The 22,681-nt window shown below is 53.6% G+C and overlaps 1 protein-coding gene across 6 annotated transcripts in view; it reads right to left on the bottom strand.

Moving 5' to 3' along the window:
• PTPRN2 (protein tyrosine phosphatase receptor type N2) overlaps nucleotides 1-22,681 on the bottom strand; it is a 606,878-nt gene that overhangs the window by 367,051 nt on the left and 217,146 nt on the right. For 5 of the 6 annotated variants that reach the window (XM_070478762.1, XM_070478639.1, XM_070478844.1 and 2 more), the window contains 3 exons: nucleotides 11,611-11,808; nucleotides 10,266-10,306; nucleotides 8,804-9,183 (listed from right to left, as the gene is read on the bottom strand). In XM_070478762.1, the coding sequence (XP_070334863.1) occupies nucleotides 8,804-9,183; nucleotides 10,266-10,306; nucleotides 11,611-11,808 (619 nt within the window). The remainder of the gene's footprint in view (nucleotides 1-8,803; nucleotides 9,184-10,265; nucleotides 10,307-11,610; nucleotides 11,809-22,681) is intronic. The other variant, XM_070478692.1, reaches the window with a different exon arrangement.

Below are 22,681 nucleotides of genomic sequence, written 5' to 3'. Positions count from 1 at the left end.
AGTCAATAAAATGAGACTTTCACGGGATTCACCAATTGTTCTATAAAAATGATGATGTTCATCTTTTAAAATAATCTTCGAAGGTAGTTAACATCTTTGCTAACCCACAGGAATTCTCCCTAGTGCAGACGAGTGATGCTTCTGACGAGGACAGGGATGCAGGCGGAGGCCACTGTGATAATTCAGAATTCCAGCTCTAGGGTGCACCACTTCCTTTCCTGCAGAAGTCTAACAAAGACCCCACTTCTCAGAGCAGGGGTGAGTGAGCCCACAATAAAGTGTGTGCTGAACTGAACTCCTGTGAGGGCTGGACACAGGCAGATCCACCTGAGTCTCTTAACAGTCCTGAACGACTCAGTAAATTAGCCTTAAAAGACCGCTAACAACCATCAACCCTTCAGAGATTAAAAAAAAAAAAAAAAAAAGGAAGAAAAAAACTGTTTGCCAACATCATTTTTTAACATCGAGATGAGACTGTGCTTCTCAACATAAATTTATTCAAAATTTTAGTAAATATGTTCTCCATAGGACATTTGAATAAACATATTCTCCACAAATATAGTCTCCATAACAATTTTACTCTCCAGGGGAAAAAAATCTGCCAAAAGCTTAATACAAATCTAAGTACAAAATGTCTTATCAAGTCACCGTTATAAAAAGTGCATGGAAATAAAAAACATAAAAGGGAGTAATGTAAAAATGTAAGGCTTTTGTATGCATTCAGAGTTAAGTTGCTATCCACCTAAACAGACCTGTAACTATAAGATGCTTTATGTAAGCCTCATGGTAACCACAGAGCCAAAGTCAACAGCACAATCTTAGAAAGCTTCCAGCCTTTCCCCACTGGGCGTGGTCCTTCCTGTGGGCTTGACGTCCGCAGCCGTTACTGTGTTGGGGATGTTCCCTCTACATGTGCTTTGTTAGGAGTTTGTGTCACGAAACGAAATTGAACTCTTTCGTATTGAGAGGGTCACTCTCACCTGCTTCCACGACACGATGTGGTACAGACACACCGTGTGTCCCAGACTGTGGACCACATCAGGGAACACCGTCCCTCCCAGCCTTCTCCTGACCAGAGGCGGTCGGGGTCACGCGGGGCCTCTGTACACTTCTCCACCCGCCTGTGCCTCCCGACCCCAAGGGGGCCTGACCAGCATCGGAAGCTTGAACCGATCCTGATGTGATCATCGGCCAGCACATCCAGTGGAACACTTGCCACGTCAGTTCAGTTCAGTTCAGTTCAGTCACTCAGTCGTGTCCGACTCTGCGATTCCATGAATCACAGCACGCCAGGCCTCCCTGTCCATCATCAACTCCCGGAGTTTACTCAAACTCATGCCCATCAAGTCAGTGATGCCATCCAACTATCTCATCCTCTGTTGTCCCCTTCTCCTGCTCCCAATCCCTCCCAGCATCAGGGTCTCTTCCAATGAGTCAACTCTTCGCATGAGGTGGCCAAAGTACTAGAGTTTCAGCTTCAGCATCAGTCCTTCCAATGAACACTCAGGACTGATCTCCTTTAGGATGAACTGGTTGGATCTCTTTGCAGTCCAAGGGACTCTCAAGAGTTTTCTCCAACACCACAGTTCAAAAGCATCAATTTTTCAGTGCTCAACCTTCTTCACAGTCAAACTCTCACATCCATACATGACCACTGGAAAAACCATAGCCTTGACCAGACGGACCTTGGCAAAGTAATGTCTCTGCTTTTTTTAATATGCCACCTCAGGACACAGTTTTTTCCATTTTTCCTTTTCCCTCTGGCTTCATTATTCATTTGCAGACTTACTACTATTTTGACAGCAAAGAAAATCTCATCTTTTCATATTTTCTCCCTCTTTCCTACTCCTTTGTATGTAGAAGTGGAATTTAAACTTCTTAACTTTGACAGATTTAGTCTCAGTCCATTTATAATGCAGATGACACTTTGCAAAAAATCAATTGCAGGGGTGAGAGGGTGAGGGTCTGTGAGGATTACTGTGGACTCTCAGGGCACCGCTGAAGATGAAAAGCTAAACTTCCCCGATGATTATGGAAATCCAACAGCAAAGTCAATGGCTGGGTAAATAGATGTGGATGTGGATGTAGATGACACAGAGGTAGGTGTATATATATATGCCGGTGTGGATACAGACAGAGATGATACAGATGTGTCTGCAGACATAACAGGTGTGTGTGCAGTCATACAGGTATACATGTAGACATACAGATGTGCGTATAGACAAACAGACTGAGGTGCAGGTGTATATGCAGATAGAGATGATACAGATGTGTGTGCAGACATACAGATGTGTATAAACATACAGGTGTGTGTGCAGACTTACAGGTGTGATGTAGACATACAGATGTGTATGCATACAGGTGTGCGTGTAGACATACAGATGTGTGTGTAGACATACAGATGTGTATGCAGACATACAGGTGTGTGTGTAGACATACAAGTGTGTGTGGACACACAGGTGTGTGTGTAGACAAACTGAGGTGCAGGTGTATATGCAGATAGACACAGATGACACATATGTATGTATAGACATACAGATGTGCATATAGACATACAGATATGTATGCTGACATACAGGTGTGTGTGTAGACATACAGGTATGTATAAACATATAGATGTGCAAGTAGACTTACAGATGTGCATGTAGACTTACAGATGTGTGTGTAGACATACAGATGTGAATGCAGACATACAGGTGTGTGTGCAGACATACAGGTGTGTGGGTAGACATACAGGTGTGTGGGCAGACATACAGGTGTGCATGTAGACTTACAGATGTGTATGCATACAGACGTGCGTGTAGACTTACAGATGTGCGTGTAGACATACAAGTGTGTGTGGACATACAGGTGTGTGCGTAGACATACAGATGTGCGTGTAGACATACAGATGTGTATGCATACAGACGTGCGTGTAGACATAAAAGTGTGTGTGGACATACAGGTGTGTGTGTAGACAAACTGAGGTGCAGGTGCATATGCAGATAGACACAGATGACACATATGTGTGTATAGACATACAGATGTGCATATAGACATACAGATATGTATGCAGACATACAGATGTGTGTGTAGACATATAGATATGTATAAACATACAGATGTGCATGTAGACTTACAGATGTGCATGTAGACTTACAGATGTGTGTGTAGACATACAGATGTGAATGCAGACATACAGGTGTGTGTGCAGACATACAGGTGTGTGGGTAGACATACAGGTGTGCATGTAGACTTACAGATGTGTGTGTGAATATACAAGTGTGTTGGGGCATACAGGTGTGTGTGGGCATACAGGTGTGCATGTAGACATACAGGCGCGGGTGTAGACGCAAGTACAGGCATGAGTGGAGGTGCAGATGTAGATGCAGACATGTAGGCACAGACAGACAGATCAGTGATGTGGACGCATAGGTAAGACGATACAGGCTAAGCAGACGACACAGATGTGGGTGTACAGACACGGGTACCAGTGCAGGTACCCTGGACACACACAGATAGAGGTACAAGGATCTACTGTGACCTCCTTTCTTCCACCATACGTCAGCACAGCTAGAAGAGAACAAGGTTTCCACTTTGCGAGAACCTTCTAAGAGCCTGCTCTGTCTCACACTCCCAGGCTGAGCTGCAGAGCCGCTGGCAGGAGTCAGCCTGGGGACCACGCAGAGAGAGAGGGTGAGGCCAGGCTCAGGCCCGTTGGCGCGTCGGGCTGGGCTTCCTTCCCCTCCCCGTCCCACCCCAATGACAGACCTTTGCTGCAGCAGAAGGATCCCATGGGGTGGGGGCCCATGGTCAGAGACCATAAGAGCCCCTGATACCATCATTCCTTCTGGCACCTTCTGGCAGCCAGACGTGACCGAGCTGACCTGGGAGCTTTCATCCCAAGGGACACTGTCATATCTGCACTTTAATGGCATTTTCTCACTTCCCTGACTACCATGGTTAGAGCCTAGACAATGCGAAATATCCTCCAGTTGTTTCTAGAATTCCAGCTGACGGCAGGCTGCAAAGCCCAGCCTGGCTCTAGAACCCCGCGAACATCAGCCTGTGGCTCCTGGGACACCGCAGAGTGAAGAGTCACCAACAAGGGGCCCCTCCTCCGCCTCCCAGGCCGCCCGGCAGACACACAGGTTCCGGACACAGACGTGGGAACCGGATATACGTGTGATGATAGAAAGGGATCTGGGCTCCTCTCCAGGTGTGATGTGGCATCACGGTATGCTGGAAAGAAAGAATCCTGCTACTTTAGAGATACTTCATGACACGCTTCTAAGACACCGTAGCTGGGTTTGTGTCAGAGCAGCAGGGGAGCGGGGAGTGGGTGGGGTGACCGGCCAGGCCCCTGGGCCTAGGTCAACATCCTCCTCATGTACATGTTTCAACTCTGCATGAGGAAGAGGAACGCAAACCTGCTTCCCCTTCTAGCCTGTCGGACAGGGACCCATGACTCTGTCCCGTTACCTGGGGCCCCCATGTCCTTGAGCCCAGGCTGTGGGGATGCCTCCCGGGCCCCAGAAGTGCAACCAAGGGAGGGCTGCTGGGCTCACAGGGTCCACACCTCGGATTCCTTGTCCACAAACCACTCGAGGTGGGCAGGACCTCTGCACATGCTCCCGGCCGTGGGTTCACTTCCCCAAACTCGGGCTCCACAGCTGGGATGACCCCTGTGCAGGATCAGGGGTCCCTGCAGGACTTGACCTGGCCGGCACCCCCAGCTGGGATGACCTCTGTGCAGGATCAGGGGTCCCTATAGGACTCGAGCCAGCCAGCACCCCCAGCACCTGCTTACCTGCTATAAAGGTGGGCTCTTCTCTGTCTTACAGACACTGTCCACATGGTCTTCTGCTGTCAAGCTGACTTGAAATAACTTTTAAATCATCCTGGGAAGACCAGGGATGGCTACCCTGCCCTTGACACATCCTGAATCCATCCAGTTCGTGAAAAGTATGAAAATGTAAATGGTGGAGGATCAGACCCCTGCCTGCCTATCAGCAAACGTATGAGTGAGGGCAGGGCAGGCAGAGTGAGGTCAGCTGCGTGGTCCCCGCAAACCTCAGGGAGAACGTCAAGCCGCCGCCACATTCCTTCTCCTTTTGTGAAAACCAAACTTACAAAGTCCTTTTCTACTTAAAAAAATAAAAAAGAATGGTGTCGGATTCTTGTCAGTTAATAGCTGGTCCATTAAGGCTTAAGCTGAGACCTGGTGAAATCCCACCCCAGAGAACCTTGAACCCCCACTAATCTGACAACAGAGGGGAGACTCCATGTGTCTGTGAGCATCCCACTCGGGGCAGACAGAATTATGGACACACAACTCTCGTCTGCACCACAGACCTTCCAGCTGGCAGAAGTCAAGATAAAACAATGGTCTTTCTCTTTAGCCTGTGCTCAGAGCAGGTAAGTGCTCAGGCCCAGAGGTGCAGCCAAGGAAAGCCCTCCAGGAAATGGACTTGGGATGCAGAGAAGAGACCCTCTGACAGCGGCTCCCTCTTACAGAAAAGTCAGTGAGAGCAAGAGGTGAGCCCGATGCAAGGGTCTCCCTGTGTCCAGGTGCCGGCTGCTCACGCTGGACGTCCTGTGATGTGAAGGACGCTCGGCCTGGAGGGTCCCACCCTGAAGTCCACCGTCCTCTGTCCTCCACGGTTCACAGAGACTCAGAGTCTTCCCGAGGTTGGAATCCTCTCCAACACTTTCACGACTCACACTCGTGCCCCAGACAGGAGCAACCCCGCACCCATGCTGGGGACTAGTCCTCCAGCATCAGGACATCCCGGGGGAGGAAAGGCGCTCAGAGCAGTGGAGCAGTGGTCCCCCAGGGACCGTGCACACACATGACACGTACACACTACACACACGCACCAGGCACACACACACACATGTACCCAGGTACACAAACACACGTACTCACATACACATAGAAACATGCACACAAACAGGGACACACACAGCACACCCATGTGCCCATGTACAAATGCTCACACGCACAAATACAGACCTGGAAACACGCATGTGACACACACACACGTAACCACACACAGAGAAATATAGACACGGAAACACACATGTGACACAGACACAGCACACACACATATGTATCCACAAACACGCACAAATACAGACCTGGAAACACACATGTGACACACACACAGCACACACACATGTATCCACACACACGCACAAATACAGACCTGGAAACACGCATGTGACACACACACAGCACACACACATGTATCCACACACACGCACAAATACAGACCTGGAAACACGCATGTGACACACACACATGTAAGCACACAGAGAGAGAAATATAGACACGGAAACACACATGTGACACAGACACAGCACACACACATATGTATCCACACACATGCACAAATACAGACCTGGAAACACGCATGTGACACACACAGCACACATACATGTGTATCCACACTCACACAAATACAGACCCGGAAACACACATGTGACACACACACACGTAACCACACACAGAGAGAAATATAGACACGGAAACACACATGTGACACAGACACAGCACACACACATGTATCCACACACATGCACAAATACAGACCCGGAAACACGCATGTGACACACACAGCACACACACATGTATCCATACACATGCACAAATACAGACCTGGAAACATGCATGCGACACACACACAGCACACACACATATGTATCCACACACGCACAAATACAGACCTGGAAACACGCATGTGACACACACATGGGGACACACACACATGTAACCACACAAACAGAAATATAGACATGGAAACATGAATGTGACAGGCACACACGGACACACACACAGCACACACACACATGTATCCACACACACACACACACACACAAATACAAACCTGGAAACATGCATATGACACAGACACACGGGGACACACACACAGCACACACACATGTAACCACACACACACACACATAGAAATACAGACATGGAAACATGCATGTGACAGGCACACACGGACACACACAGCACACACACACATGTATCCACACACACACACACACAAATACAAACCTGGAAACATGCATATGACACAGAAGCACGGGGTCACACACAGCACACACACATGTAACCACACACACACATAAAAATATAGACATGGAAACACTCATGTGACAGACACACAGGGACACACACATATGTATCCACACACACACATGGCAGTGGTGTTTGCCATGAAGCGGAAAACCCCCAGCACAGGTCCGACCGGGCAGCAGGAAGGGTCTGACCCAACAGCCAGAGCTGCACCCTCGGCAGGACCACCATCCAGGCCCCGTGTGTCTGGGTCACACGTGATTCTGACACACTCAGCAGGAGCTAACGGTTCTGAACAGAGAAACTGGAGGCAGAGAGAGCGCGACCTCGGTCTGGAGGTGACGAGGCCGGAATGGGCAGGCGGATCTTCAGAAGAGGCCTGGAGGGACGCCAGCCTGAGGACGCCCCCAAACCCAGGTGAGGCCAGCACCTGCAGCTCCGCTGGGCTCTGACACGGGTCGGGTCTGCTGTGCATGGTGCAGTGAGAGCGGACACGTATGCAGGTGAGAGCGCAGAGGCCACGCGGAATCAGGAGAGGGCCGCAGCTCCAACACAGCCCCTGCCACAGGGGCCAGCATGGAAGGGTGCTCGACCCCGACCCGATGCACACTATGGTGCAGAATCAAAACTATGAGGTGGGGCTGCGTGCACACTTGCACACACACCCGTATACACACCTACACACACCTGTACACACACCTGCACGCACACCTGTACACACACCTACACGCACACCTCTATATACACCTGTATTCCACCTGTATACACACCTACACACACCTGTATACACACCTGCATGCACACCTGCACACACACCTACATGCACACCTGTATACACACCTACACACAACTGTATACACACCTACATGCACACCTGCACACACCTATACACACCTGCATGCACACCTGCACACACACCTACATGCACATCTGCACACACACCTGTACGCACACCTGTATACACACCTACACGCACATCTGCACACACACCTGCACACACACCTGTATACACACCTACACACCTGTATACACATCAGCACATGCACCTGTACACACACCTGCACATGTAACTGCACACACCTGTACACACACCTCAACATGCACCTGCACACACACACGCCTGTGCACGCAGACAGACATGCTTCCCCTTGGACACACTGCCTCTGTTCCTTGAAGAAAACACACAGTTACAAAGCACAGCGTCCATGTCAGACTCATCAGCGACCCCGCTGCTCACTGGGCACGCGATGCTGTACCCTGTCCCACGTCAGTCTCCCGTCAGAACTCAGGTGAGGACAGGACATCAGTGCTGTGAGGCATGTCTTTCTCCCAAAGGGCACCGCATACCCTGGGATGTGGTTGGTGTAAAGCTTCTGGAGCTTCCTGGGTGTGGAGTCAGCGTTCGCACAGCCCCCACCCTGCCCGCTGCCCTGGGCACTCCAGGCCCACCCACCCTGCTGGGCTTCTGGCCCCAAGGGCGCCCCGTGCTCTGAGCCACGGGGGTTGGGGGGCGGGCAGGACCAAGGAGCCACAGGGCTTTGTCTGGGCTGGTTAGTGGAGGACTGACCTCAAGCTCGGGGTCCCCGCCCAGAACACGGGTCCGGGGGACAGGCTGACTGCCGACTGTTTTCCCGCACTGCAGGGGCGGGGCTGCCTCCAGGTGAGGACGGAAAAGCGAAGGCATGTCCCTGGCCTGCAGCGCCAGATCGTGCCCACGAGATGGAACCGCCCACTCACTCATTTTCCATCACGATGTAGCCATACTCCTCCTCTTGGGGCCGGACTTGCAGGCGGAGGCCCGGGCCGGGGGGTCCCCGTGCACTGGCCCCGAGATGCAGGTCCCCCTGCGGGGCAGCAGGGGCCCAGAGCGGTGTGGCCCCCGGCCCGCCCAGCCCAGGCCTCGCGTGTGGTGGCCTCTGTAGCAGCTCCTTGGAGTAGGTCTGGCTCCGCACATTCTCCACGCCCGCGCGCTCCTCCTCGGAAGACAGCGAGGCCTCAGGGTCATCCCCCTTCTTGCTCTCTGTCTTGAAGGACTCGGTGTGACGGGGGGCTCCAGGCAGGAACGGAGACCCGGGGCCCTGCAGGAGGTCCCCCAGTTGGACACCCAGATGGTTCACCTGGCAGAGAGGAAGCCAGCTTGAGGACGTGCCCTAAGCCACAGAGAGACCGTCCGTCTTGGATGCTCGGGGATGGGGCACCGGTTTATGTGGGCCTGGGGGCCACGGGGGCAGAATTAGGGTCTGGCCATGTGCACCTCATCTGGAGACCCCAAGCTCCGCTGGCCTAGTCCCCTGCCTCTGGAATTAGGAACTGTGTCCCCCGACCCCACACCTCCCTCCACAGCTCCGACAGCTGACCCCCCACGTTGTATTTCTGATGGACATTTAGAACAATCATCGGTGTTTCCTTCCTCCTTGCTCTCAGGCCCTGAGCTGGGAACCACAAACACGACCTGCAGAGAAGCGCTAACCCGACGGCCTTCTTTCCCACCCACAGAACAGAACGTCTAGAACCGCAGCTTATCCACAGCTTTACCACGTCCTTAAGACGCCAACAGGCCAGCAAAGGCTCTGCAGCAGGACAGGCCCCTCAGTGGCCGGTGTCCTCCCCGTCCAGCCTCTTCCAGACCCTCCTGACCAGCACTGTCGTGGAAACCTGGACACGATGGAAGCTCCCCCACCCCGTCTACCAGGAGCTACACTGCTGGGAACTGAGTTTTTATTTACTTAATTTTAATGGATTCGAGTCCAGGCAGCCCCATGTGCCTGGTGGCTGCCACCAGGGGGACAGTACAGGTCTGAAGGATCCAGAGGCTGCTGACGTCCACTAACGGGGCCTCGGTGACCAGCACCTGCGGGACGGCCTTGCCGACACAAAGTGGGCGTGTGGTGCTGTCACGTGACGTGACCACCCCGTTTCCCTGCCTGGGGAAGTTCTAAGAGATGCTCATCTGTTCCCTGTATTGACCATTTTTCATACTCTTACCATGGATACATATTAGGATCTAATCTGAAAGCAGACAACAGTATATATTGAAATACATAATTTTGTGTGTACTCTTCATGATTTTTCTCAATTTTGAGATGATGAGGGTTTTTCTTTTTCCCAAAAGTTGTTATATTTCACCTCTGTTCCTAAACCATGGACGAGAAGACAGGTGACACAGCTCATGCTGCACGGGGCCTGAACACACGCTCACCTCCTGGTGCAGTCCCCCGTCACGGCCTCGCACTCTGCTCTCTGTGGGAGACACAAGCACAAAGTCACCCCACGCTGGGGCGGACACCAGAGCCCTTCTGCAGCGTGAGGACCACCGCCTGATGCCCCCGACAGGCCAGGGATGGAGCGCCCTCTGAGAGCTCCACGGCACAGGGGTGGCCCCTGAGGGGCCGGGACACCAGGTCCAGGGAAACCACGTTTCTCCTTCACGTCCGCTCAGCGTGGGGAGAGCCGCCGGGCCGGGGCAGAGAGCAGTCACAGGAGGGAAGCGGAGGGGCTCAGGCGTGTCAGCTCGGGGCGCTTCAGCTGGGCTACTTTTCTGCGGTGGCCGTTTCTCTAAGGACACAGCAGCAGCGAGACCCCCAGCCCAGCACAGGGACGCTGCCCAAGACCCCCTCCTCCAGACGGTGAAGGGCACCGTCTCCTGCACCAGCCGAGCCCGTCCCCCACGAGAAGGGGGCCTGTGCCCTCCCCGGCTCCTTCTGGGGCCCACTGTGTGCAGGGCACCGCCCAGGCGTCAGGGCCACTGCCTGACCCTGGGAACAGACCAGACAGGGAGACGAGCCTGCCCGGCTCAGCCCTCCACCCCCAAGGGCCCGGCTGCTGTGTGTGAGTGTGTGTGAGTGAGCGTGAGTGCGGGAGCCTGTGTGTGCATGTGCGTGAGCTGCCTGGTGTGTATGTGTCTGTGTGTGTGCTGGGGTGAGTAAGGGAGTGTCTGTGTGAGTGTGTGGGATTGTGTGAGACTGTGGGTGAGTGTGTGTGTGGGGGTGAGTTTCCGTGTGTGTGTGTGATGTGGGCTGTGGATGTGAGACTGTATGTGGGTGAGTGTGTGTGTCTGTGTGTGGGGGTGAGTTTCTGTGTGTGTGTGTGAGATGTGGGCTGTGGGTGTGAGACTGTGGGTGAGTGTGTCTGTGTGTGGGGGTGAGTTTCTGTGTGTGTGTGATATGGGTTGTGTGAGCATGTGAGAAGGATGAGTGTGTGTGTGCTGGGGTGTGAGGGTCTCTGCGCTCTCGCTGGAGCCCCCTGGAGGCCGGTGTGAGCCTAGCACAGACCCTCTCTCTTGACCATTGGATTATCTGACTCTCACTCACTCACAAACCCCACACAAAGCGCTTCCATCAGCCCTGCCCCTGCCCCTCCGTCCTCAGAGCACAGCCCACCCCCCATCACGCCCGCCCTGCAAGCTCAGCCCGTTAGGAGAGCGTCCAGAGGCAGAGTCAGGCGAACCAAGTCGTCACGGCAGACCCATCTCCCGGCAGCGAGCAGGCAGCACCGCGCAGCGAGCCTGCGGCCGCGTGCCCAGCTGCACGCACGTGTGAACTCACCTGGCCCGCGGTCCCCGTGGAGGGCGGCCTCCGCGCCGACAGCCTCCGCTCCGAGTCCGCCACCCCTCCCGGCTGCGCCCCCGCTCGGCACTGCACTCGCCAGGGCGCGGGCCACCTCGTCCACGTCCAGGGCACTCAGACCCTCCACGCCGGCCGGGCGCTTGCGCAGGTCCTTCAGCAGCGTCTGAACATGAGCTTCTAGGCAGACACGCAAAAGCGACAGACACACAAGAGGCAAGCGCAGCATTAGGGCGGGAAGGCGAGGGCGGCCGAGATGCCCACGTGGGGCAGGCGGGTGGACAACGCGCACGGACTGGAGCGGGAGCCCCCAAGCGGGAGTTCTGCGGGGGCGGAGCAGGGCGGTGGAAGCCCAGAGCTCCCTGGACAGGCCCGCCTGCAGACTGGTGGGGAACAAGGGCCGGTGAGTCTGTGGGCAGACCGCCGGACGGACTGGGATGGGCAGGACAGAGAGATCCCTGGAGCCCGGGCACAGCGTCGGGTAGCAGAGATGAGACAGGACCTGAGAGGGAGGGGCAGAGGAAGGGAAACCCCACAGACCCCCAGGACCAGCGTCAACCCCACAGACCCCCGGGACCAGCAATCAGCATCATCCCCACAGACCCCCGGGACCAGCGTCAACCCCACAGGCCCCCAGGACCAGCATCAACACCACAGGCCCCCGGGACCAGTGACCAGCGTCATCCCCACAGACCCCCAGAACCAGCGACCAGCGTCATCCCCACAGACCCCTGGGACCAGCGACCGGCGTCATCCCCACAGACCCCCAGGACCAGCGACTGGCATCAACCCCACAGACCCTCAGGACCAGCATCAACCCCAAAGACCCCCAGGACCAGCCTCAACCCCACAGACCCCCAGGACCAGCATCAACCCCACAGACACCCAGGACCAGCGACTAGCATCATCCCCACAGACCCCTGGGACCAACATCAACCCCACAGACCCCCAGGACCAGCATCAACCCCACAGACCCCCAGGACCAGCATTAACCCCACAGACCCCCAGGACCAGAGACCAGCATCAACCCCACAGACCCCTGGGACCAACATCAACCCCACAGAGCCCCAGGACTAGTGGCCAGCATTGAATCTGAGGCTCATGGCACTCACTCAGCCCCAGGAAGAGAAACGAACAGCAGCACACGGCCAGGCTCCCCCACAGAAAACCAGGAGGATGAGACGTGACACTGCCCAGCCCGGGGCCAGGACACGTCCCTGCCCTGGAAGTGACGCGATGCACAACTGCACACACGTAACTGTGACACGTGTGACGTGATGCACAATTACACACTGGGCCTTTTACACATGAGGGACGCATCTGAAGCACTGAAAGGAAAGGTGTCTAAATTCAGAAGTCAAGATTACCCAGGGAAAATATTAACGCAAGAGTGGAAGAAAGACATTTGCTTTCACATTATTGAAAAAGAGACTTGGGCCCCACCCGCCCTGGGCTGGGCCGCCCTCTGCCCCAGAGCTCTGGCCTCACTCTCACCTGCCAGACCCGCGCCCCCGACTCTGCCTGCCTCACCCACTTCCTGCGAAACCACCGCAGGGCCCCGCCCCGGGTCCCTGCCTCCACCCCACCAGCACCTGCCTCTAGGGAAGCGATCTTTCCGTCAGAACCCTCTCCTGACCTGCTGGTCTCACCACGCCTTAACAGTAATAAAACCTGCGCTTCGAGACAGCTGCCCCTGGAGGGCAGTGAGCTGGACGCCTTCTGGGTGCTGCTGCCCAAGGGGCCAGGCCCCAGACCCCGGGGAGGCACTGCCCCCCCCCCCACAGCTCCACAGACACCCCCGAACGTTCAGGGACCAAACCCTTGCTCAGAAATAACTTTCAGCGGTGAACTCGGGAAAACAGTTCTCACTTCCTCACAAACACAAACACTGCAAAAATACAGAAAAGCGTGCCTGACACACCAGCGCAGCAGGCTCAGGTTTGCACTACCCCGCCCACAGCACACAACAGTGTCAGGATTCCTGCTCTTCTGGACTGACGAAGGGCCTGTGTGGTTGTATAGAAAAGAGAAAAACTAAGGCAGAGTGAAAAGCAAGAACAACACTCAGCGGTTTCTTAAGCCTCCTACCTTACAAACACATCAACCTTCACTGGTCACAGCCAGGGTGAAGAGGGGAGGAGACACACGGCCTGGGGTCAGTGCCGTCCCCACGGGGGGCCAGAGTGCGCCAGACCCACCACAGCATCCTGGACACTGACCCCGGCAGGAAATGGATCAGTCCATGTACAAGAGATCTTGACAAGTACTGGATCCAACATGTGTTTCTGCTGAGCACAAACTTAACTAGAAAAGGCAGCCCAGGATGATGCTCTATCTCTGAGCCCCGGGGCTCACCGGGGATCTGCTCTGGGTCTCCACAGGGCCACCCGAGGCACAGGGATGCGTCCATCCTAGTGAGGGTACAAAAGGCGGACCCCCGCCCCAACTGTGCCCCGCGAAGACGTCTCACAACCAAGTTATGCCCCCAAGCCATGCTGATGGCCGGTTTCAAGGCGTCTAGAACAATTCCTTCTCAGCTTTCTCTCAGCCTCCCCACCCTCAGCGGTCCCCAGCCTTCTTGGCACCAGGGGCCAGTTTCATGCAGAGAGTTTTTCCATGGATGGGGCAGGGGCATGGCTCAGGCAGTGATGTGAGTGACGGGGAGGGATGGGGAGCCATAGATGGAGCTGGGCCCACTGCCCGCCGCTCCCCTCATGATGGACTGTGGACCAGCCCCCATCCATGGCCCGGAGACTGGGGATCCCCGCCCCACCTCCAGACCTGGGGCACGGCCAGGTGGGGTGACTGTGCTAGAACCGTAAGGAGAACGGAGCACACGAGGTCAGGGCAACAGCTCAGACCCTGGGCTGCAGCAAACTGGCCACGGAGGAAACCGTAGCGGAGGCATCGCAGTCTCGCAGGCATGTCTGGCGGGCGGGTGACAACGCCCACGTCCCGTCTCCCTGGTGCCCACCTCCGTGGAGGTGGCCGGGGTCTGCCAGCTTCCCGTGCAGCAGACCCTCCATCCCTTCTGCCTGCACGTGCCCCTCCACCGGGCTCTCAGGGTGCCAGAGGCCAGGTCACAGGGGAGGCTGGCGATCACGAGACCCAGGCCTCACAGGGGTCTCAACCTGAACCGTGGTGCTCAGGAGCAGGGCCCCATCTGCCCTCCCCTCTTCTCCTTCCCTCCACAAATGCCTGTGTGCATTTTCTGTGCCCAGCGGTCTGTCAGGAAGCAGCAGCAGACTGTCAGCAAAGCTCCTGCTTCCATGGAGCGTCGTCCATCGCAGGAGAGAGAAAGCAAACATCAGCACGCACATCCCGTGGTGCTGCGCCACGCAGCGCTCAGTCGCTCAGGCATGTCCGACTCCCTGAGACCCCACAAACTGCAGCTCACCAGGCTCCTCTGTCCATGGGATTCTCCAGGCAAGAATACTAGAGTGGGTTGCCATGACCTCCTCCAGGGGACCTTCCCAACCCAGGGATCAAATACCCAGGTCTCCAGCATTGCAGGCGGATTCTTCACCATCTGAGCCACCAGGGAAGCCCAAGAATACTGGAAAGTGGGCAGCCTGTCCCTTCTCCAGGGGATCTTCCCAACTCAGGAATTGAACCAGGGTCTCCGGCATTGCAGGGGGATTCTTTACCAGCTGAGATGCCAGGGAGGCCCAGGTGGTGATGGGGCTGTGGAAATGATAAGCCAGAGCTGGCAGCCAGGGCGATAGGAAGGGCAGATGCTCTGTTGACAGGACTGTCAGAGAAAAGCTCACAGCGACCCGGGGAGGGGGTCCCGAGCCCAGGGACCACCCGGGGGACATGTTCTGCGGGCAGGGGAGATGAGCACAAGGCCCTGGGCAGAGGGGCTGGAAGGACGGGGGACGGCCAGAGGGTGACCTGGAGCAGCGGAGGGGCAGCACAGCGGGCTCACAGGCTCTCAGACCGCGACAAGCCCCCGGGATTCTGCTGAGTGGGACGAGAAGCCCCTGCTGGGTTTGAGCAGTGAGCCATCAACTGATTTACAACGTCATGAGGCCCGCAGGCTTGAGGCAGGGCAGAGCAGCGCGGCCGCACGGGGCTCCCACAGGAACCCGCAGGATGGCGTGGGGCAGGCGGAGCTGCTGGGGGTCTGCGCGTGCTTCTACGGCAGGGCTGGGTGCACCGGACGTGGGCACAGGGGTTGGCGCCAAGCCCAGCAGGCAGTGACCGACGGTGAGGCTGGGGCTTATGAGGTCGGCTCCCAGCGTCCGGGAACCTGGGGCCCTCGACAGCCCCTCAAAGAGTCCCACTGGGTGGTGTTATGTTTTACGCAGTCCACGCAGGGCAAGTGAGACCAGAAGCCCTAGAACACCCACCACAGACGAGGGCCGCGATCGCGTGAGGAGACAGTGCTCCGCAGAGAGCCCCTCCAGTCTCGGGGCCTGCCTGCGCAGATGAGGCAGGGGTTCCCGCTGGAAGGGGCTACTGAGAAAACAAAATCAAACGTGCAGACTGTCGACCATATCCAACAAGAAGAGCGAAGGGGGAAGCGGTGCCCTCCTCCAACGACCCGTCCTGATGGCTAACAGCTCGGAAAACCCTTCCTAAGGTCACCACATGTCTTCCCTTTGACGTCCCTCAGCTCTCATCTCCTTATCTGGAGGGAAACGCAGCATGAAAAAGCTCGTGTTCTCTAAGTTAAAGACTAGCGAACGGGAGGGACTTTCCATGGGCCTCTGTGACTACAGTAAGAAACACCCACCTTCAAAGTGGAATAATAAAATAAATCCCTAACACTGTCTCTTCTCACGCAAAAGGGAGACTTTTCAGATTACCATGAGTGAAAAACAGCCATGAAACCCTTAGGTATACAATGTGAGATGCTGAGCGGCTGACCGTTAGGAGGAGAATGATCAATGCATCAGTGATCACCCACCATGGGAGTGCTGTCAACCACGCTGAGTCAGCACAAAGGTGTCTGCTGTCAGCCTCTGAAGATGAGCAGCGGCGAGGAGACCCTCTTTAAAGAGTCCAGCCGGTCCCGTGGACTGAGGAGGAACCGCAGCGCAATCAAATGCCACATGCATCAAAGTGGAACACTCTGTTCCGTCAGCCGCACCATGTAATTCCGGGATCCGGCCGGCTTGTAATGACATTTTAAGTAGCTTTCAATGTGCCAAGTGGGCTCTAGCAGAGCAATTACATGAAATGTCAGGACATCAAATATGGGAGGCCTGGAGTAGGAGATCAGCTCCCTGCACAACTGCTACAGGCCTGACCCACGGGAATTATGTCTGAATAGGGTCCCCTGACATACACCACAGCTCCAGAGAATAAGCAGCAGTGAGCAGTTAACCTCACCACAAGACCACTGTCACAGAGGGTGTGACTCAGGCACGAGAGATTCTACTCCTGGGCACCTACTCCTGAACTCTACACGAGAGTTCACCATTTAGGCAGGTCCACGCATACAACATCATCATCACCACCATCACCATCACCATCACCATCATCACCATCACCTTCATCACCATCATCACCATCACCTTCATGACCTGTCACCATCACCACCATCACCATGACCATCACCTTCATCACCAGTCACCATCACCTTCATCACCCATCACCATCACCATCATCACCCATCACCATCACCATCATCACCATCACCTTCATCACCAGTCACCATCACCATCATCACCATCACCTTCATCACCAGTCACCATCACCATCATCACCATCACCTTCATCACCAGTCACCATCACCATCATCACCATCACCTTCATCACCAGTCACCATCACCTTCATCACCCATCACCATCACCATCATCACCATCATCACCATCACCTTCATCACCAGTCACCATCACCATCATCACCATCACCACTATCACCTTTATCACCTGTCACCATCACCACCATCACCATGACCATCACCTTCATCACCAGTCACCATCACCACCACCATCATCACCTTCATCACCAGTCACCATCACCAGCATTACCACCACCATCATCACCTTCATCACCAGTCACCATCACCACCATCACCATCATCACCATGACCATCACCTTCATCACCAATCACCATCACCATCATCACCATCACCTTCATCACCCATCACCATCACCATCATCACCATCATCACCATCACCATCATCACCATCACCATCACCTTCATCACCAGTCACCATCACCATCATCACCATCAACACCATCACCTTCATCACCAGTCACCATCACCATCATCACCATCATCACCATCACCATCATCACCATCATTACACAACCAGCATCACCATGATTATCAGCACCACATCATCACCATCATTACTAACACCATCATCACCACTACCGCCATCATCACCATCATCCACATCACCACCACCATTATCACCGTAAAGACCATCACCCTCAGAATCACCATCACTACCACCATCATCATCAGGAGGAATTTCCTGGGCTCCTTTTGGTTAGAAAGTATACAATTCACTTAATTGCTAGAGTCCATCTCTGATATTTTGCGAAGGATTTAGACAGATTCCATGAGAGGTTATTATTTTATTCTGACCTCACTTGGGCCTCCACCCAGGAGATTCGGGCATAATCGTCATGCATTGGCTGCCTATCTATTTTCACTGAAAGCAGCACAAGTGAATTGTGTTTCCTCCCAACCTGGGGCCTGTGGTTTCCCAGCCCTGTGGCACGAATCACTCAAGCTGAATGAAAACCCCGGCCTATAGCCGGGATAAAGTGCCCAGCACCCACGCAGGCCATGGCGTTCACACTCACAGACTGCAGACACCGATCTCTCTCTATTACACATAATACTGAGTCAAAGCACAAAAAATCAAATCAGCTTTGGCCTTACTCACGTGATTCAGTTGGTAGTAGGGCTGGAAGTCTAAGTGTTGCTAAGGGATGGTTCCTTTAGATTCACATGAGGCTGAGCCCTCAGGGGAACAGTCTAGACACGTGCTGGGTAGCAAACACAGCCTGGAGCAGAAGACACCGCGGGAAGTGTCGCTCGGGACCAGGCCCTGAAACCTGTCTGTCGGCTCAGTGGGCTGAGCCCACAAGGCACCTGGATCCCACTCACAGGATCCGCTCTGGGTGTGAGAGCTGTGAACTCTCTCCCAGCGAAGGCTGGATGGCAGGCGCCCAGGCGTGCCGCTCCACACAGCAGTTCTGCAGCTGAGAGCCACATCTGCAACCAGAGCCGGTGTGGACTCACCTAGGCTTTTACGGACAGAGAGTGGACAGGCAGTTTTCATCACCTAAGGGTGCCCGGGGTCTGTGAGCCTTGCCTGAATTTTCACCTAGAGCTGGAGGGACCGGGGAGCAGCGGGCCACGCCGCCCCAGGTGGGGAGTGAGGCCTTGCAAACACGCCCGGGCACCAACGCGCACACACAGCACGCACGGTGCTGACCCAGGGCGGTGAGCTCAGAGGCGACCTGCTCTCTGCCCTCTGCACACAGATAACTCTGGGTCTGTCCCTAACCATTCACTACTTTCACAGCTGGTTAAAAGCACAGCAAACAGTCTTCACAAGCTCTGGTTCCGTGCAGAGCCAAGGACAGAATTGGAACAGCGCTCAGTGAGGTGCGTTCCGACTGCCCGACCGGGGCTCAGTCCTAACAGCAGAGGCGGGGCCGGTGGCTGAACCCCACCCCGCGCCCCAGCACACGCCCTTCTCGGGGTCCTACTGCACGCGGGGCTTTTAATGTTATGTCAAAGCTTTTTCACAGGGACAAGGTGTAAACAGTGAATAAACAAAGGAAGAGGGCCTCTTTTCTAAGTTTTCACCAAGCGCACACCCCCCACACACATGAAGTCTGCAGTCAGACTGACGTATTTGGGACCGGGGATGGGTTCTCCTGAGCCAGGACGGCCGCGAATCGGACTCGACCGTCCTGCAGGAGGGGGCCTGCCCTGAGTCACCCACATCTCTCATCTGCGTCTCAGCCCTCTGGGTGCCCAGCACAGCCGCAGAGGGAGGGCGCCCACTCACTGATCCTGAAGCGCCTGCTGGAGGACCAAGACCAGTCAGGCTGCTCCCCAGGGGCTGAGACCCTGCGGGTGCCCGTGCGGAAATCTGCCACTGAAACCCTTGGCCCCGTGCCGAGAGGAGGGTCACCCGAGCATCTCACGGGGGTCTCAGCCACTCAGGAGGCAATGCTGCCCACCAGTGTCCCGCCACAACCCTGACTCCAACACAACACCCCTTGAGCCCTGGCTCTGGCAGCCAGTAGGATTGTACCCCTGAGCCCCCAAGACGCCTCTTAGAAACAGCCACTCCTTCAAGACTGGGGAGGTGGCTGACACGCCTAACAAAACAGAAACAGGCACAGAGAAATTAGGCCAAAAAAATGAGGAGACAGAGGAACATGTCCAATGAAAAGAACAAGAGAAAACCTCTGAAGAAGAACCCAGTGAAGCAGAGATAAGCAACTCACCTGGAAGAGTGTGAAATAATAAAGACACTCACTGAACCCAGAAGAACAGATGAACACAACCAGAAATTAACAAAGGGAGAGAAATTATAAGAAAGTACCAAATAGAAGCTATAATTGAACAGAAAAATGTGCTAGAAGGGTTCAACAGCAGACTGGATGAGGCAGAACAGGAATCAGCAGCTGGAAGACAAAGCAGTGGAACTCACCCAGACAGAGCAGCAAAATGAAAGAGAACCTAAAAAGTGAAGATACCCTAAAGGGTCTTTGGGAGAACATCCAGTGAAAGAATGTCTGCTTTATGGTGACTCCAGAAGGAGATGAGACAAGAGAGAGAAAGGGCCAGAAAAATTATTAGAAGAAATGGTGATAAAAACTTCCCTAATCTGGGGAAGGAAACAGATATCAAGGAAACAATGCAGGAGGCTCTGGAGTTATCAGTTTGATCCCTGGGTCAGGAAAATCCCCTGGAGGAGGAAATGGCAACCCACTCTAGGACTCTTGCCTGGAGAATTCCATGGACAGAGGAGCCTGGAGGGCCCCAGTCCACAGAGATCCCAAAGAGTTGGACACGATCTGCAGGTCCTGTAAGCCCCTAGAGTTCTGAAGAAGATGAACCCAAAGAGACACACCAAGACATCAGTTCAGTCGCTCAGTCGTGTCCGACTCTTTGAGACCCCATGGACTGCAGCACGCCAGGCCTCCCTGTCCATCACCAACTCCCAGAGCTTACTCAAACTCATGTCCACTGAGTCGGTGATGCCACCCAATAATCTCATCCTCTGTTGTCCCCTTCTCGTCCCACCTTCAATCTTTCCCAGCATCAGGGTCTTTTCAAATGAGTCAGTTCTCCCCATCAAGTAACCAAAGTATTAGAATTTCAGCTTCAGCATCAGTCCTTCCAATGAATATTCAGAAGTGATGGACTGATTTCCTTTAGGATTGATCTCCTTGCAGTCCAAGGGACTCTCAAGAGTCTTCTCCAACACCACAGTTCAAAAGCATCAATTCTTCGGTGCCCAGCTTTCTTTATAGTCCCACTCTTATATCTATACGTGACCACTGGAAAAACCATAGCCTTGACTAGACGGACCTTTGTTGGCAAAGTAATGTCTCTGCTTTTTAATATGCTGTCTAGGTTGGTCATAACTTTTCTTCCAAGGAGTAACCATCTTTTAATTTCATGGCTGCAATCACCATCTGCAGTGATTTTTGAGCCCAAGAAAACAAAGTTTCTCACTGTTTCCGTTGTTTCCCCATCTATTTGCCATGAAGTGATGGGACCAGATGCCATGATGTTAGTTTTCTGAATGTTGAGTTTTAAGCCAACTTTTTCACTCCCTTCTTTCACTTTCATCAAGAGGCTCTTTAGTTCTTCACTTTCTGCCATAGGGTGGTGTCATCTGCATATCTGAGGTTATTGATATTTCTCCCAGCAATATTGATTTCAGCTTGTGCTTCATCCAGCCCAGCATTTCGCATGATGTACTCTGCATATAAGTTAAACAAGCAGGGTGACAACATACAGCGTTGATGTACTCCTTTCCCAATTTAGAACCAGTCCGTTGTTCCATCACCTCTACTAACACCAGCGCATATTATAACTAAAACAGTAAAAGTTAAGGATACAGAGAAAATCCTAAAAGCAGCAAGAGAAAAACAACTTTTTATATGCAAGGGAACCCCCATGAGGTTGTCTGCAGGTTTTTTAGCAGAAACTTTGCAGGCCAGAATGGAATGGCATGACATATTCAAAGTGCTGAAAGGAAACAACCTCCAACCAAGGATTCTCTAGCAGGCAAGGTTATCATTCCTTGTGCGTGCATCAGAAGAATTAATCTTGTTAAAATGTTCATACCACCCCAACAGGTTTCCAAGGTGGCTTAGTGGTGAAAGAAACTGCCTGCCAATGCAGGAGGCTCAGGAGATGTCAGTTTGATCCCTGGGATGGGAAGATCCCCGGGAGGAGGAAATGGCAACCCACTCCAGGATTCTTGCCCAGAGAACTCCATCGGCAGAGGAGCCCCAGTCCCCAGACACGACTGACCACACATGCAGGCATAGTTATAAAACGGCGTGGTACTGGCACAAAAACAGACACACAGATCAATGGGACAAAACTGAGAGTTTGTACGGTCAATTAACCTACAATAAAGGAGCTAAAAATACATAATGGAGAAAAGACAGTCTCTTCAGTAAATGGTGTCAGGAAAACTGAACAGCCACATGTAAAAGAATGAAACTATACTACAGCCTTACACCACACACAAAAATTAACTTCAAATGGATTAAAGACTTGAATGTAAGACCTGAAACCCTGAAAGTCCTAGAAGAAAACATGCACAGTAACTTCATGACATCCTAGAGATATTTTCGTGGATCTGACACCAAAGGCAAGGGAAACAAATGCAAAAAAATAAACAAACAGAACAATGTCAAACTAAAAACCTTCTGCACAACAAAGAATACCATTATGAAAATGCAAATGCACCCTCCTGAAAGGGAAAAGAGATCTGAAAATCATATAACAATAAAGGGTTAATACCCAAGATATAAAAAGAACTCATACAACTCAACAGCAACAACAAGAAACTCCAAACAACCTGATTTTTAAAAACGAG

Source organism: Odocoileus virginianus, chromosome 1 (assembly GCF_023699985.2).
Source record: "Odocoileus virginianus isolate 20LAN1187 ecotype Illinois chromosome 1, Ovbor_1.2, whole genome shotgun sequence".
Taxonomy (NCBI): Eukaryota; Metazoa; Chordata; class Mammalia; order Artiodactyla; family Cervidae; genus Odocoileus; species Odocoileus virginianus.
This window is presented reverse-complemented; position numbering and strand designations above follow the sequence as displayed.